This window comes from Triticum dicoccoides, chromosome 3B (genome assembly GCF_002162155.2).
Source record: "Triticum dicoccoides isolate Atlit2015 ecotype Zavitan chromosome 3B, WEW_v2.0, whole genome shotgun sequence".
NCBI classification, from domain to species: Eukaryota; Viridiplantae; Streptophyta; class Magnoliopsida; order Poales; family Poaceae; genus Triticum; species Triticum dicoccoides.
The window spans coordinates 316385603-316403777 of NC_041385.1; the positions used below are offsets into that span (position 1 = coordinate 316385603).

Genomic DNA, 18175 nt, shown 5'->3' on the forward strand with positions numbered 1-18175 from the left:
CTGCGGCCCCGGCCCCGGCCCCGGTCCCCTGCCGCAGTGGCGGTCCTTAGCTGCCGAGGCGCATGGTGGGCGGGACCACTTCCTCCTCCTCCCGCTCATCCCACCGCTCCTCTGGGTTGCGGACGCTCGCCAACGTCAAGGCCGAGCCCGTGGAGATGGAGCTCGGCTGACGCACCCGCGGCGGCGCCCTCGTCATCAAAGAAGGCGCCCGTGCCTCCTCTGCTCCTTCCTCCCGCCTCGTCAAGCCGAAGATGGAGCCGGGTCTCGTTGCCGTGAAGAGCGAGCACGAGGACATGACCACCGCTGACGAGGCCGCCATCAAGTGGGCGCGTGAGGACTGAGCTCGGCTGGAGGTGGAGCGCCAGTGCCACGCCCTAGAGGAGATTGCCGCTCAGCGCCGCGGCTGAGACGAGTACGACGTCATCGTCCTCGAGGACAGCGATGACAAGGCGCCGCCGCCAGCCAAACCAGTCCGCCAAGGCGACCCCTGGCTGGGTCCAACAGGGACGGTGTCGGCGTGAAGAAGAAGGAGGAGGACAACAACGGCAACGACTATAATAGTTGTGAGGCTTTTGAAAAAGCGCTCGTTAATTAGTTGCTCCCCTTGGAGGCGAACGGGTGGAGATACTCTTACCAAACAGCCTGCGAGTTCTTTTGTATGACAAGTTGACCCGGGACGAAGCGTCCGTCCACAAGCCCACATTTCCGTCTTCTACGCCTCTTCCCTTCCCCTCAAGCCGCCGCAACCAGAAGAAGAGAGAGAGAGAGGGAGAGATGAGCCTGCAGATTCCGGCTAGGTCACGCGGCCTCCGCCGCCTCCTCCTGCTGGGTGGAGAATCTCGCATCCGGCGGTCATACTCCACCGGTGACCGTCGCCGCCGGGTGATCCGCGAGGCACGGGATGAGGAGGAGGACGAGGCCTTCCTCCGCACCCTCAACTTCGGGGCTGACCCAGAGAACAACCCCCTGCCCCCACCGCCGAGACGCGCAGGGGGAGCCCCTGACCCCTCCGCCGCCGGCGCCTTCCCTGCTGACATCCTCCGACGCGCCGCCGGGAAGCAGCAGCAGCAGCAGCGTCCGGAAAGAAGCGCTCAGAAAGCCATCGGGGAGTCGCTGATGGAGAAGCTTAAGCTGGGCGACGCCGCCTCCTCCACGGGAAGCAACATCGAGGCTCAGCAGCCTGAGCATGAACCGGGGCAGCCACCGCAGACGGAGGACGTGGACGAGATCTTCCGGAAGTTGAAAGAGACGGGGCTGATACCCAACGCCGTCGCCATGCTCGACGGCCTCTGCAAGAACGGATTGGTGCCGGAGGCCATGAAGCTGTTCGGTCTGATGCGCGAGAAGGGCGCTATCCCAGAGGTGGTCATCTACACCGCTGTTGTCGAGGCCTTCTGCAAAGCAGCCAAGCTGGACGATGCCGTCCGGATCTTCAGGAAGATGCAGGGCAACGGGGTCATTCCAAATGCCTTCAGCTACTGGTTGATTATACAGGGTCTGTGCAAGGGCGACAGACTGGATGAGGCGGTTGCTTTCTGTGTGGAGATGTTCGAGGCTGGGCATTCCCCGAATGCTGCAACGTTTGTGGGTTTGGTTGATGCAGTATGCAAGATGAAGGGGGTAGAGGAGGGTGAGAAGCTTGTGAGGAGCTTCCAGGATAGGAACTTTGCCATTGATGAGAAGTCCATCAGGGAACATTTGGACAAGAAAGGGCCATTCTCACCGATTGTTTGGGAGGTGATCTTTGGGAAGAAAAAAACAAGCCGCCCCTTTTGATCTAACTAGTATGTGCTCATCCTCTCAATAGTTGAAGCTCCTTCCGTGGTTAAATCAAAATGGCTAGCATGTTGTTTTTACATGATGTCCACCCACCAGTGATTTTGTATTTCTCTGTGTTTACATGCAATTCACCAACATTTAGTTGCTGCTTGGAACCAATAGCTCGGTGATATTTTTTTACTAATCATAAGCCAGTTGGTTGTTGTTTGGAGGTTTCTTGCATGGAGAACAACATTGCACCCATGAACACACACTTGCTGCTCAGAGATTGTTGTTATTTCAAGCTGTTGAGTTGTTTCATCACTATCAATTTCCTACATGATGAACAATCTTGAGAGAACTAATAGGAAACATGGTGCTTCTGAGTTCTAGGTATATAGTTAAATGCAAGTTGGCATCCTCTGGCATGCAGAAAGAGCTGCAAACTTATCATCACCTCTTGTTCACCCTCCAGCCAGATTATCCTTGCTCACCGGCAAGCTAATATGGCTTACTCTCCACTGCTAAGTTCCACATCTAGTAATATTTAGAACTTAGATTGATTTTTCTATCCATATGGGCTAGGGATATCTTTAACCAAGGAATTACTTTGTTCCACTGTTTTACTACAAATGTAAGAAATTGTAAACAACATTGCACCCATGAATACACACTTGCTGCTCAAAGACGATAGCTTTGTCATATTGTTGTTAATTCAAGCTGTTGAGTTGTATTTCATCACTATCAATTTCCTACATGATGAACAATCTTGACAGAACTAATAGGAAACAGGGTGTTTCTGAATTCTAGGTATACAGTTAAATGCAAGTTGACATCCGCTGGCATGCAGAAAGAGATGCGAACTTATCATCACCTCTTGTTCACCCTCCAGCCAGATTATCCTTGCTCACCGTCATAAGATAATATTTCTTACTCTCCGCTGTTTAGTTCCACATCTAGTAATATGTTAACGGAATCGATAAAAATCTGACATCAGATTTTACCACTTCCGTGCGAACGTGTCAGTGGCCGTCCGATTTTGTGCATGAATCTTGATGCTTGGTCGTTGACACGTCAGCCGCAGCAAAACGTTCGTTCGCTTCCGTCCCTCGCACAAACGACCTCCCTCACTCTGCCTTAGGGCATGTACAATGGTTGATAAAGCGGTCTTATCTTAAATCTTGTATGTAATTTAGAGATGACAAAAAACATGTCTATAATAGGTCATCTCTTAGCCTTATCTTCAATAACTAGTTATTCCTAAAAACATGGAGAGACAGATTGTGCTAAGAGATCATCTCTTGCCTTTTCTTAATTAAGAGAAGACAAGCCTTCTCTTATGATTTCTCTCTCCTCCACCTCATCATTTATCCTACGTGGCATTGCTAAGATAGAACCATTGTACATGCCCTTATCCTCAACACTTCCTTTCCCCTGTCTCTCTCGCTCATGCCCACTCCGGGGAGGGCGGCGTTTGGTCGGCGGCCAAGTAGGAGTAGAAGGATGGGAAAGATACCATGGAGTTGGCGAGGCTGCACCGCCATCTCCGACCATCTATGTAGAATATGTGAATTGCACGATGTATTGCTCTCATGCATAGGTACGTATATATGATGTACAACGGTGGGTCACGGACCTCAATTATACAAGGAATTAGGAGGCGGACCCAATACACAATATGCACATAAGACATATACTCAACCCCCTCCCCTCCGACCCCGCGGTCGAAGCGGCACCGCGGCTGACGCAAAGACTGGAACTCCTCAAATGATGCGTAGGCAAGCCCTTGGTCGTGATATCGGCTAATTGTTGGGAAGTAGGGACGTGTAAAACACGAATATGGCCAAGTGCCACCTGTTCCTGAACAAAATGAATATCCAACTCAATATGCTTGGTTCGTCGATGATGCACCGAGTTAGCGGAGAGGTAGACCGCCGAGACGTTGTTGCAGTAAACCACCGTGGCACGGTCAACAGGGCAAGAGAGCTCCTGAAGTAGCTGACGCAGCCACGAACACTCGGCGACGGTGTTGACCACCGCACGATACTCAGCTTCAGCACTGGAGCGAGAGACCGTAGGCTGCCGCTTGGATGACCATGAGATAAGTGAAGGTCCAAGGTAGACACAATAGCCCGAAGTGGAGCGACGAGTGTCAGGGCACCCGCCCAGTCTGCATCGAAGTAGGCGGTGAGGGCGGTGTCGACGGAGGTGTTAAGCGTGACGCCAAGATCCATAGTGCCACAGATATAGCGGAGAATCCGCTTGACGGCAGCCCAGTGAACGTCTCGAGGAGCATGCATATGAAGACACACCTGCTGCACAGCATACTGGATCTTCGGTCGAGTCAGAGTGAGGTACTGGAGAGCACCAACGATAAACCGATAGAAAGCAACATCCGAAGCAGGAGAACCATCCGTGGCAGAAAGCTTGGCCTTCGTATCAACAGGCGTAGCGGCGGGCTTGCAGTTAAGCATGCCGGCGCGCTCCAAGAGCTCGTGAGCGTACTTCCGCTGATGAAGGAAGAAGCCATCCGGACGGCACACCACCTCAACACCGAGGAAGTAGTGCAAATGATCCAAGTCCTTGATGGCGAACTCAGCGCGAAGACGAGCCGTGAGCTGACTGAGGAGACCAGCCGTACATGCCGTCATGATGATGCCGTCGACATAGAGCAGCAAGTAGGCCGTGTCAGAGCCCTGATGTTAGACGAAGAGCGAGGCGTCCGAGCGGGTAGAGCGAAACCCAAGCTGGTGGAGAAACACCGTGATGCGCTGGTACCAAGCGCGTGGAGCCTGCTTGAGTCCGTACAAGGACCGCGAAAGTAGGCATACGTGGTCGGGAAGCGCCGGGTCAATAAACCCGGTGGGCTGCTGGCAGAAGACCTGCTCCTCGAGGTGATCATGGAGGAAGGCATTGGAGACGTCCATCTGGTGCACCGGCCAAGCACGGGAGACCGCAAGGTGGAGAACCGTGCGTATCATGCCGGGCTTGACGACCGGAGCGAAGGTGTCGGCGAAGTCGATGCCAACACGCTGTCGGAAGCCACGAACAACCCAGCGTGTCTGATGCGCCAGGTGTCTTTCAGTTATTCGTTGTCGTTGCCATGTCATTTACTTGCGTGTTGCATTTTGCCATGTCATCATCTGCATGTTTTTCAAAACTTGCGTTCGTTCAGGTTCCTCTGGTCCTCTCCGTTGTCCGTTTTGAGCCCAACCACACTCGCATGCACCCGTCGCCCCTCTTAGACCTTGTTTCGTGAGCGGGAGAAAAACGTTCTCGGAATGGGCCGAGATTTGCCGAGTGGTCTTGGTACATCACCGGTAAACCGCCTGTCAAATTTCGTTTCATTTGGAGGTCGTTTGATGCCCCAACGGTTAATCGGGTAACCGGAAAACCCCTCTCTCTTTGCAGCTCAGCACCCTTCATAACAACCCTCTAGCCCATCAAACTCCCCTCCATACTCTCTGCCATTGGATCACGATTGTGTAGACGAAAATCGCACCTCATTTGGACTCTCCTAGCTCCCTCGACCTATAAATAGGCCCTCCCCTTCCATTTTCACGGATGAAACCCTAGTATTCTTCCTCTTCACGCCGCCGAACACATCCACCGCGCCGGACATGTCCGCCGTTCACCTCACCCCGGCCAATCCAGCCTCGCCACATCATCGCGCCGCCGCCCCGGGCCAACCCCTTGCCGCCACGTCGCCCGGATCGCACCCCCTGCCGCCTCCGCCGCCCGCGCGGGCCCGCCGGGGCCCGACCACGGCCCTCTCGGCCCGTCCGCCGCCCGCGAGCGAGCTCCGCTCGCTCCGCCGTCGTGCCACTCACCGGCCCCGCCGCAGCTCCGCCGCTTGCCTCCCCGCGCCGTCCCGCGAGGATCCGCTGCCGCCGCCGTCGGCCTCCGCACCGCCCCGCCATGTGCCGCTTCCCTCGCCGCCGTTCGCCGCCTCGGTCGCCATCGACGGTAGCCGCCGCCTGGCTGCGCCTCGCCTCCGGCCGTCGGAGCTCGCCAGAGGAGCCCCGCGCTGCGCCTCCCCACCGTCGCATGCCTCCCCCGTCGGCCGCCACCCCGCTGGAGATCGCCGGAGTTCGCGCCGACCGGATCTGGCAGATCGGGACCAGATCCACCGGCCCGTCCATCCAAACGCCCTCGCTCGCGCTGGGTTCCCTCCATCCCGGGACTTCCTCGTCCAGTTTTTCGGAGGGTAAAATTTCACTAAGGCCTAGTAATTTCATCTCGTGATGCCATGTTTGCATGCCCATAACTTTGTGCTCCGTGCTTTGATTTGAGCATATGATATGTCAAAATGTTCATCTCAGAGTGTTCTTCATGATGGAGTAGTTTGCATTCATGTTAATGTTCATATTGATGCCTTAATCTTCGTTGCAAAACTGCTAAGTGATATAAACTGTTGGAATCTGCTGATTGTTAACTTCATGTATGCATCTTGTGAGTGCTATAACTTTGTCCCTGTTGATCCTATGATGATGATCTTAATATGCACATGTTATGCTCTTCAGGCTTTACATGTTGGTGTGCTTTGCATTCATGTTAGGGTGCATCTTGATATATTAATCCTTGTTGCAAAAGTGCATGTTGCTGTTATGTGCTGAAAACTGTTGTAACTTGCCTATTTGTCATTTTAATATCTTTTGTGTGATTTTCTTTTGAGCATCATGTCTACATGTTTTAGGAGCATATTTATGCGTCTTTACAGGGGTGCAATCCATATATTTATATATGCCCTGTAGTAAGTGCTTCAAGCTTGTGAAGTGGGCTACTTGCTGTTAATGTGCTGTCAAGTCTATTTCTATCATATCATGATGCCATGTTTGCTTGATGGTACCAATTAATCCATGCATATTCTGAAGATGCTTAGTCGACATATTTTGATGTCTATGTTATTCCCTATCATGCCATGCCTTTTAATGCCCTATATATGTCCCGTAGTATATGTTTTCATTGCCATGAAGATGCTTATATGCTGTTCTAGATTTCTGTTAACTTCATGATGCCTTGTTGTGAGCTTGTTATTGAGTGATCCATGCCTCTTCTGGAGATTCTCCAATTACATGTTTTGAATTATATTGTGAGTACTTTGTTCGCATGCCATGTTTGCTAATTTTGGATATCATATGCCTCTGTTCCATGCTTGCAAACATGCTATGATAATGTTGCTGTATTACACTTGCTGAAACTGTTTTAACATTTAATCTTGTCTTGTTGGTTCCTACTAATCCATAAGTCATATGTATATGATGCCATGATGTTATTTGCTCTTTGTCATGTGTACTTTGATGCCAAGCCCTTGGTTTCTATGTATAGTTGCTGTAGTATCTTTGTTTCATGCCTCCAACATGCCATTATATTAACTCTGCTCATGTATATGTCCCCGTGTTATAAAGTTGCATTTTGCTTTGATCATCTTGGATTAATCTTGATGCCTATGAACTTGAACCCTAATGATATTTGAAGTATGTTATCTATACATGAAGTGCATGTCAATTTTATGCTCATATGATTCCTTTAGCATGTTGTTTTGATGATTGCAAAGTGCCTACTTGTTGTTTTGGGCAGATTGTTGTTATATCTTGTTTGGAGTGTATGTGTTGCACCGTTGCTCCGTTTTGAGCATGCTCTATATAAAACTTGCTTAGAATTGCATGTAGTTTCATCATGTCATGTTGAATCCTTGTGTTGATTGTGTTTGCTTGATGTTTGAACGCATTTTGCATCAATGCCATGTTTATCTTGTTTTGCTCATATCTTCTAGGCCGTATCTCCGAATTTAATGAACTTTATATGTAACTTGACTTGAATTTCGTGTAGATCATCATGGTGAATCTTAACTTGCTGATTAACAACTTGAACATAAGGTTTATTCAGATCTGGACCAATTTCAAAATTTGCATACGAGGACTTACCAGAATTGTTATATGTTGTTTCCGGCCTCATTTAAACTTGCTTTGGTGTGTTGTTCTTGTATGCATCATCTCTTGCCATGAGTAGCATCATATAGCCTTGTCATGCATCATACTCGGCTGAGCATCATGTTATGTTTATGTGATGTGTGTTTAACATGTTGTTTGCTTCTTTTAGTGGGCCCTAACCCACAGGTCTTTTCCCAGGATCTTACCTGACTCTTCTAATTTTCCCGGAGGTTCTCAAATTCTTTTCAAAGTGTGATGTAAGAATGGATTCCATCAGTCATATGTCTTTCTCCAAGATCTTTCAAATTCTTTTCATCTTTGGCTCAACCTTTTCCTCTTTTAATTCTCCCGGAGTATCCCAAAAATTCATGGTGGTTCTCATCATCATTCTCAACATTTGAAGACCGAAGAAGAGTTTCTCGTAAATCTTGCTCCATTCTCTTCAAGATTCATGGTTCTAGCTTCATGCCATCCTCTCATAATTGTTTTTGATTGTGAGAATTCTTTTCACCCATCCGGAGCATTTCATGAGTTGTTTCCATTTCTTTCCTCCGAAGGCCATCATGTCATAATTCCTCATTCTCAACCTTCAGCTCTCGTTATCCAAATCTTACCGGTACACTGCTCAAATATCCTCTAATCAGTTCATGTTCTCTTCTTTCTCATGTATCTAAATCCCTTCAAGTATCTTCATTCGTTTTCCAATTCTTCCCGGTGAATTGTGCTTTTGCTATGTTCATTTTCAATTCTTACGGTGGTTTGTTCAAGATTTCACTTCCCTCGTTATCATTCAATTCATTCGTTCTTTTCAAACCTACCGGTGGTTCATCAATATTTTCTCAAGTTTGCGTCATATCTATCTTGATCCTTTTTACGAAAATAAGTAGTATGCCAAATCCATTGCTTGTCATCAATTTAATTTGATGAAGGATAAGCATACAATAAATCTTATTCTTATTTCCTCGAGGTGATTCAATTCTTTTCTTCCGGAGATTGTTCATGATGAAGTAATTCTCGGTTCCAATGTTTCATCTATTTTTTTTTCGAAGTTCCAAGTTTTCCGCATTATCTCATCGCAAAGCTCCATCTAAATCATCGCAAGGCTCCACCATGTGTTTTCAACTTCTCTTTCTTTCTATCATCCTTTCATTACCGGAGTTCTTCATGGAGGCTCTACATGATGGTTCATCAAGGATTCTTTTCATTCTTCAATTGTTCTTCAAGATTTCTCTTGAAGTTATGATCCGTCAAGCTATAATCAAAATTAAACATGGTGCTAAACACATGTTCTGTTTTGGGGAGTTCAAGCGTTTTTCATCTTGCATTCCAAAGTGCAATTCTCTCTATCTTATCTTTTGAGGTGGTGTTATGTCATTCTTGATAATTTCCTTCATGGTTCATGATTAATATTGTTTTCAAGAATGAGGTATTTTAAATCCATCAATCTCTTTGTTGGAGTTATCTTGGTATAGATTTCACCTAAAGCCTTCCCTAAGGAATGTTGCTATTGTGGTGCTTATCAATGATCCAAGTTTTCTCCTATCCTCTTGGCGAAAGCAGTTTTCATCTCTTCGTTGATCTCAAGCAAGCAATTGTTTCTGTTAGTGGCCGGTTGTCACCTTATCATTTTGAGATGTTTTCCATAAGCCCACTACAAGCTTATTCGTTCCGTTGTTGGTTTTCCAGCAACTCCGTTATAACCTTCTTGGAAGGGTGCTTTCCAAATTCAATTGTGGTAGAAGTTGGCTTTTTCTTCTCCATTCTTTTATTTCAATGATCTATCTTCTATTCTTTCTTCCGGAGGCATGGTGATGTTGCTCTTTTCTCTCATCTTCTCGAATTGAGGATCATGTTCTTTTCGTGCTTATCCATTTAACCGGAGTGTTGTGTCATCTCTTCAAGTTCTTTTCATCTTATCAAGTTTTGCCCCCTTCACAACCGGAGGCTGTCTGAAATCTTTCTTACCCCTTGTGCCATTTTTTCAATAGTTCCGGAGGTAGTATGTTGTTGATTTCATCAAGTATCCTCTCATCTTGTCAAATTCATGTTCAATTTCTTCCATTTACAGTCGGAGTGCTATCAAAATTATATCATTCTTATTCATTCTTATCTCATTTCAACCAGAGTGGTTTCAATTCCTTCTTGTCCATTGTGCTCGTCATTCATGTCTTTGCAACCTCTTGGTTCTGGTTGTATCCCTTGTTCCTCTTTTCTAACGGAGTGTTTTCAACTTTGTTCATGTTCGTGGTTTTCTTTCTTTCATTTTGCTTAACCTCTCAAGGTTCTTTGGTTTCACTCATTTGTCAAAGAAGCAACTAGTTTTACCTCTCCTCTTCCTCTTCCGTTTCACTCCGGTGCCATTCTAGATCTCGGGACGAGATCCTCTCGTAGTGGTGGAGTGTTGTGACGCCCCGAGACCGATGCGCCAGATGTCTTCTAGTTATTCGATGTTGTTGCTTTGTCATTCGCTTGCGTGTTGCATCTTGCCATGTCATCATCCGCATTGCATCATCATGTTTTCAAAATTTGCATCCGTCCCGGTCTTATTGTTCTCTCCGTTGTCTGTTCTGAGCCCAGACACACTTGCACGCGCTCGCGGCATGTCCGAAATATTATTTTATAAGTGGCATAAAAATGTTCTCGGAATGGGTTGCAACTTGTCGTGCGGTCTTATTATAGTGTAGACAGACCGTCTGCCAAGTTTCGTCGCATTCGGAGTCCATTGGATAGCCCAACCGTTAAACCTACAACCGCAATATAGCCGGTCTATCGTCGGACGTTTTCGGTCTCCGGAAACTGCTGTCGGGCCTCTTTCCCTCTTCTCTCCTGCAGCCCATGGTCTCTACACAGCCCACTAATCCCTCCCGCAGCCCACTAACCTCCCCCCTCTGACCGGAGCCGCACGATCGCGATCGTACGGTCCAAAACGGCCTCAAACCCCCCTAAACCCTAGCTTTTACCCTATAAATAGACCCCCTCATGCCATTTTGGGCATCTCCTAGTCCTTCCCCTACCTCCTAGCCCCTCCTCCTCACATTCCGTGCCCAGCCAGCACCCCACCGCCACTTGGCGCCGGCCCAACGGCCAGCCGCCGCCCTGCGCCGCCGCACCCGTTGCCCTCCACCTCTCCCGCGCGGACACATGGCCGCCTCCAGCCACTCTGGGTGCGCCACCTGTTTCCCCTGCCTCCCCGCGCCGTCAGGCCCGTGCCAGGCCCGCCCGGGCCCCGATCTGGGCCCGAGGTGCCCGCAGGCGCCCGCCCGCGCCCCTCTGGGCCCGCCTCCCGCTTCGCTCCCGAGCTCTAGGGAGGAGCTCCTCGCCGCCCCGCCACTCGTCCTTGCCGGAGGCCGCGCGCCACTGCCGCCGGCGACCTCGACGGCCAGGCCAGACCGCATCGCCCGCCTCCTTCTCGTCCTTTCTTCCCTCCTCTCCTCCCTCACAGCTCCCTTCTCTCCTTGCTGCAGGAACCCCGCCGCCGCAGTGTTGCTCGACCTCGCGGCCGGCCATGTGGGGAGCGTCGACCTCACCTGGGACCAGATCCGGCGCCCCCACGCCCGGATCCGTCCATTCCCGCCGATCTCCCCCGAATCCGGCGAGCTTCCCCGCCGCCGCCGTCCATGGCCTCCTCGCCAGCGCCCTGCTCCGTCTACTGCTCGGGACCGCGCGCCCGAGCGCGTTGGCCGCGTGGGCCACGTGGGCCCAGCGCGCCGGCCTGCCCAGCTCCTTTGCCTCCTGGGCCAGATCCAGGCCGGGCCCTTCCCGCTTGGGCCTCCTCCTCTCCAGTCGGGCCTTGGCCCAGGGTGAGCAACCTCCAGCGCCCCTCTCCTGTACCCTGTCGGGCCCAGCCAGATTTGGCCCGCGTAGGTTTTTTTTCCTGCGCTGCGAATTTGTCTATTTATCCAGTATTTACAGTTTTGCAGAAAAACCCTTGAACCTCATGCATGTAATAACTAATTAATCGTGCATCGGATTAAAATAATTTATAGATGTAAAATGCTCAGAAAATGGTGTAGATTAATAATATGCCACTTTCATCTATGTTAAAAATGTTTAAAATGCTGTTTGTGTTTATTTTGCATAATGCCATGTTAAAATGCTTTATTTCATAACTAAATAACCGTAGCTCCGAATTTAATAAACTTTATATGTAAATGGGGTGGAAAAATGCCTAGTTTAACATGGTCCACTTTGTTTTACTGTTTAACAACTCTAAAATATGGTTTAGGGCAGAACAGTACCGAATCTAAAATATGCATATGGGGATTTTCCGGACTTGTTGTTTGTTATTCCGACCTCATTTAAACTTGTCTAGATAGGTAGTTTTTCATGTGCTTCACCCCTTGCCATGTTTAATAACATTTAATATTGTTTGGTAGCTTAAACGAGAGAGAACTAAATATTTGATGTGGTGTTTTGCTAATATGCAACTCGTTGCATATGGATCTCCACTTAACTTGTAGTATTGTTTGGTTGCATTTGCCATGCCATGCCTCATTAAACCGGACATGCATCATACTTGGTTGTGCATCGTGCCATGTCTATGTGATGGTTGTTTACCATGTTGTTTGTTTCTTTCCGGTGTTGCCTCTTAGTTCTGGTAACGTTGCGATTGTGAGGATTTATTCGACTACTTCCGCTTGTCTTCTTCATGGACTTGTTCTTCTTCCTTGCGGGATTTCACGCAAGATGACCGCTACCCTGGATCTCACTACTATCATTGCTATGCTAGTTGCTTCGTTCTATCGCTTTGCTGCGCTACCTATCATCTGTTTATCGAGCCATCCCATATTGCCATGTCAACCTCTAACCTTTGACACCTTTCCTATGCAAACCATTGATTGGCTATGTTACCGCTTGCTCAGCCCTCTTATAGCGTTGCTAGATGCAGGTGAAGTTGAAGATTGCTCCATGTTGGACAGGATTATCGTGGGATATCACAATATCTTTTATATTATTAATGCATCTATATATTTGGTAAAGGGTGGAAGGCTCGGCCTTTTGCCTGATGTTTTGTTCCACTCTTGCCGCCCTAGTTTCCGTCATACCGGTGTTATGTTCCCGGATTTTGCGTTCCTTACGCGGTCGGGTGATTTATGGGACCCCCTTGACAGTTCGCTTTGAATAAAACTCCTCCAGCAAGGCCCAACATTGGTTTTACCATTTGCCTCACCTAGCCCTTTTTCCCTTGGGTTTCCGGAGCCCGAGGGTCATCTTTATTTTAGCCCCCCCGGGCCAGTGCTTGTCTAAGTGTTGGTCCAAACCGAGCGATGTCCGGCGCCCCCTGGGCAACCAGGGTCTATGCCAACCCGTCGTCTTGCTCATCCGGTGTGCCCTGAGAACGAGATATGTGCAGCTCCTATCGGGATTTGTCGGCACAGCGGGAGGCTTTGCTGGTCTTGTTTTACCATTGTCGAGATGTCTTGTAAACCGGGATTCCGAGTCTGATCGGGTCTTCCTGGGAGAACGTCTATTCCTTCGTTGATCGCGAGAGCTTGTCATGGGCTAAGTTGGGACACCCCTGCAGGGTATAATCTTTCGAAAGCCGTGCCTGCGGTTATAGGCAGATGGGAATTTGTTAATGTCCGGTTGTAGATAACTTGACACCAGATCCGAATTAAAACGCATCAACCGCGTGTGTAGCCGTGATGGTCTCTTTTCAGCGGAGTCCGGGAAGTGAACACGGTCTTTGGGTTATGTTTGACGTAAGTAGGAGTTCAGGATCACTTCTTGATCATTGCTAGTTGACGACCATTCCGTTTGCTCTCTTCTCGCTCTTATTTGCGTATGTTAGCCACCATATCATGCTTAGTAGCTGCTGCAGCCTCACCACTTTACCCCTTCCTTTCCCTTTAAGCTTTGCTAGTCTTGATAGCCATGGTAATGGGATTGCTGAGTCCTCGTGGCTCACAGATTACTACAACAACAGTTGTAGGTACAGGTTATGCGATGTTCATGACGCGAGAGCGATGCTTGTTTGCATTGAGTTCTTCTTCTGCTTCTTCGATCAGGGGATATGTTCCAGGTCGGCAGCCTGGGCTAGCAGGGTGGATGTCGTTTGAGTTTCTGTTTGTGATTCATCCGTAGACGGATGATGCTCTTATGTATTGTAATGTTGTATTCGTGTGGCATTGTATGCCTTATGTATGTATCCCTGTCTATTATGTAATGTTGATGTAATGATATCCACCTTGCAAAAGCGTTTCAATATGTGGGTCTATCCTTTGTGGGACCTTCGAGTTCCTTTTGGATTGGGTCGCATATTGGGCGTGACAAGTTGGTATCAGAGCCTCGACCGACCATAGGAGCCCCCTTGATTGTTGGCCGTTGTTGAGTCTAGAAGAAAACTATTTTGAGTCTTAGGATTATATATATATCGGAGAGTAGGATTCTTTTTACTCCTTAGCCCCTTCATCGCTCTGGTGAAGACTCTTGACGTAGATGTTTTGACTTTCCTCTCCTCAAATTTCACTAAATTTTTTTTAGGATCACGCGGGTATCTTGGAATTGTTCCGATGGTTTTGTGACGAGAACATTGTTCTTGGTGCCTCCTGTCTATTACGTGGCTTTGACCCGGGGAGTTGAGCTCCGAGGTGTTGTCGTCACAATTTTATCATTGTAGTTCTGGAATACCTGAGTTTTGCCGACATAAAAAATCTCTTTTATGCAGTTGTTGGTGAGATAACCTCGACGTCACCCAGTACTGGGGAGTTCGGGAGTATTGCCATAACTCGTATAACGGATGCTTTTCGAAGGTTGAGGTACACGATTTCCGAAGGTTTCTTGGTTATGTGTTGACGGATGGATACAGCTGGATGTAGGGATTGTTAGTTTGGGTGAGATATATTTCTTCCCCTGTATCCCCAACACCAGATTGCATAACCAGAAAGTTTCAAGAGTTTTATAGGTGGGAATTCAAGTAGCTCCTAGAATATCTTTCCGACAGATGCATGATATGGGATTGGGTAAATCTCTATCATATGTATTTGTTCCAGCTTATTCTGGAAGCCAAATCCTTTGTTTTGTTTTGAGTTGTGGTATTCGAGTTGCTTCGATGTCAAGTGTTGATCCATACTTTTCCTAAACGGTGTTCTCATATTTCTATGTGAATTCTAATCCTTCTTGATCATTGAGGTTATCATGTCAACTCTTTTCCAACCGGTGTGTTTCTCTTCAAGTGGATTCGATCATTTCAACATTTGCGAGATCAATTCTATGTTTTCTCAACGGTGTTTGTTCCATCTTCTCCAAGTTGCCTTTGTTTTCCCGCCCTCCCACCCTTTTTCTTCAAGGACTAATATTTCTTAATCAAGTATCCTTTTATTGATGTGAAGTCTCTCCATTTTTTTCCGTCAATGTTCTTATCCGGTGATTCTCAGGAAGATACTAACGGAGCTTCAAGTTCATTATTCTTCGCCTCTTTTCTTCTCTGGTGGATTAATTTCAAGTTTCAGTGTTGATCATCTCTTCCTTTCGTTTCACATATCTTCCCATGTGAATTTCTTATCCAAGGCTCTCTTATTTATTAGCCTCTCCCAGTTCATATCCGGGGTGTTGAAGATATCTCGGTAGATTCGTTTTTTCCATTCAAGCCATTTAATTCAACCGGTGCAGTCCCCCCTTTCAATCTCGTTCAACGGTGTTTTCTTTTAGTGGGCCCTAACCCACAGGTCTTTTCCCAGTATCTTACCTGACTCTTCTAATTTTCCCGGAGGTTCTCAAATTCTTTTCAAAGTGTGATGTAAGAATGGATTCCATCAGTCATATGTCTTTCTCCAAGATCTTTGAAATTCTTTTCATCTTTGGCTCAACCTTTTCCTCTTTTAATTCTCCCGGAGTATCCCAAAAATTCATGGTGGTTCTCATCATCATTCTCAACATTTGAAGACCGAAGAAGAGTTTCTCGTAAATCTTGCTCCATTCTCTTCAAGATTCATGGTTCTAGCTTCATGCCATCCTCTCATAATTGTTTTTGATTGTGAGAATTCTTTTCACCCATCCGGAGCATTTCATGAGTTGTTTCCATTTCTTTCCTCCGAAGGCCATCATGTCATAATTCCTCATTCTCAACCTTCAGCTCTCGTTATCCAAATCTTACCGGTACACTGCTCAAATATCCTCTAATCAGTTCATGTTCTCTTCTTTCTCATGTATCTAAATCCCTTCAAGTATCTTCATTCGTTTTCCAATTCTTCCCGGTGAATTGTGCTTTTGCTATGTTCATTTTCAATTCTTACGGTGGTTTGTTCAAGATTTCACTTCCCTCGTTATCATTCAATTCATTCGTTCTTTTCAAACCTACCGGTGGTTCATCAATATTTTCTCAAGTTTGCGTCATATCTATCTTGATCCATTTTACGAAAATAAGTAGTATGCCAAATCCATTGCTTGTCATCAATTTAATTTGATGAAGGATAAGCATACAATAAATCTTATTCTTATTTCCTCGAGGTGATTCAATTCTTTTCTTCCGGAGATTGTTCATGATCAAGTAATTCTCGGTTCCAATGTTTCATCTATTTTTTTTCCCGAGTTCCAAGTTTTCCGCATTATCTCGTCGCAAAGCTCCATCTAAATCATCGCAAGGCTCCACCTTGTGTTTTTCAACTTCTCTTTCTTTCTATCATCCTTTCATTACCGGAGTTCTTCATGGAGGCTCTACATGATGGTTCATCAAGGATTCTTTTCATTCTTCAATTGTTCTTCAAGATTTCTCTTGAAGTTATGATCCGTCAATCTATAATCAAAATTAAACATGGTGCTAAACACATGTTCTGTTTTGGGGAGTTCAAGCATTCTTCATCTTGCATTCCAAAGTGCAATTCTCTCTATCTTATCTTTTGAGGTGGTGTTATGTCATTCTTGATAATTTCCTTCATGGTTCATGATTAATATTGTTTTCAAGAATGATGTATTTTAAATCCATCAATCTCTTTGTTGGAGTTATCTTGGTATAGATTTCACCTAAAGCCTTCCCTAAGGAATGTTGCTATTGTGGTGCTTATCAATGATCCAAGTTTTCTCCTATCCTCTCGGCGAAAGCAGTTTTCATCTCTTCGTTGATCTCAAGCAAGCAATTGTTTCTGTTAGTGGCCGGTTGTCACCTCATCATTTTGAGATGTTTTCCATAAGCCCACTACAAGCTTATTCGTTTCGTTGTTGGTTTTCCAACAACTCCGTTATAACCTTCTTGGAAGGGTGCTTTCCAAATTCAATTGTGGTAGAAGTTGGCTTTTTCTTCTCCATTCTTTTATTTCAATGATCTATCTTCTATTCTTTCTTCCGGAGGCATGGTGATGTTGCTCTTTTCTCTCATCTTCTCGAATTGAGGATCACGTTCTTTTCGTGCTTATCCATTTAATCCGAGTGTTGTGTCATCTCTTCAAGTTCTTTTCGTCTTATCAAGTTTTGCCCCCTTCACAACCGGAGTGTTGTCTAAAATCTTTCTTACCCCTTGTGCCATTTTTTCAATAGTTCCGGAGGTAGTATGTTGTTGATTTCATCAAGTATCCTCTCATCTTGTCAAATTCATGTTCAATTTCTTCCATTTACAGTCGGAGTGCTATCAAAATTATATCATTCTTATTCATTCTTATCTCATTTCAACCAGAGTGGTTTCAATTCCTTCTTGTCCATTGTGCTTGTCATTCATGTCTTTGCAACCTCTTGGTTCTGGTTGTATCCCTTGTTCCTCTTTTCTAGCGGAGTGTTTTCAACTTTGTTCATCTTCGTGGTTTTGTTTCTTTCATTTTGCTTAACCTCTCAAGGTTCTTTGGTTTCACTCATTTGTCAAAGAAGCAACTAGTTTTACCTTTCCTCTTCCTCTTCCGTTTCACTTCGGTGCCATTCTAGATCTAGGGACGAGATCCTCTCGTAGTGGTGGAGTGTTGTGACGCCCCGAGACCGATGCGCCAGATGTCTTCTAGTTATTCGCTGTTGTTGCTTTGTCATTCGCTTGCATGTTGCATCTTTCCATGTCATCATCCGCATTGCATCATCATGTTTTCAAAATTTGCATCCGTCCCGGTCTTATTGTTCTCTCTGTTGTCTGTTCTGAGCCCAGACACACTTGCACGCGCCCGCGGCATGTCCGAAATATTATTCTATAAGTGGCATAAAAATGTTCTCGGAATGGGTTGCAACTTGTCGTGCGGTCTTATTATAGTGTAGACAGATCGCCTACCAAGTTTCGTCGCATTCGGAGTCCATTGGATAGCCCAACCGTTAAACCTACAACCGCAATATAGCCGGTCTATCGTCGGACGTTTTCGGTCTCCGGAAACTGCTGCCGGGCCTCTCTCCCTCTTCTCTCCTGCAGCCCATGGTCTCTACACAGCCCACTAATCCCTCCCGCAACCCACTAACCCCCCCCCTCTGACCGGAGCCACACGATCGCGATCGTACGGTCCAAAACAGCCTCAAACCCCCCTAAACCCTAGCTTTTACCCTATAAATAGACCCCCTCATGCCATTTTGGGCATCTCCTA

At 46.9% G+C, this 18175-nt stretch overlaps 1 protein-coding gene across 1 annotated transcript; it reads left to right on the forward strand.

Annotated features, from left to right (window-relative positions):
• Window positions 1-677: 677 nt before the first annotated feature.
• Window positions 678-2043, forward strand: LOC119275973 (pentatricopeptide repeat-containing protein At4g38150-like). Its single transcript, XM_037556906.1, has one exon. It carries the CDS (start codon window positions 775-777, stop codon window positions 1774-1776), a length of 1002 nt encoding a protein of 333 aa, XP_037412803.1. The 5' UTR covers window positions 678-774; the 3' UTR covers window positions 1777-2043.
• Window positions 2044-18175: the final 16132 nt, after the last annotated feature.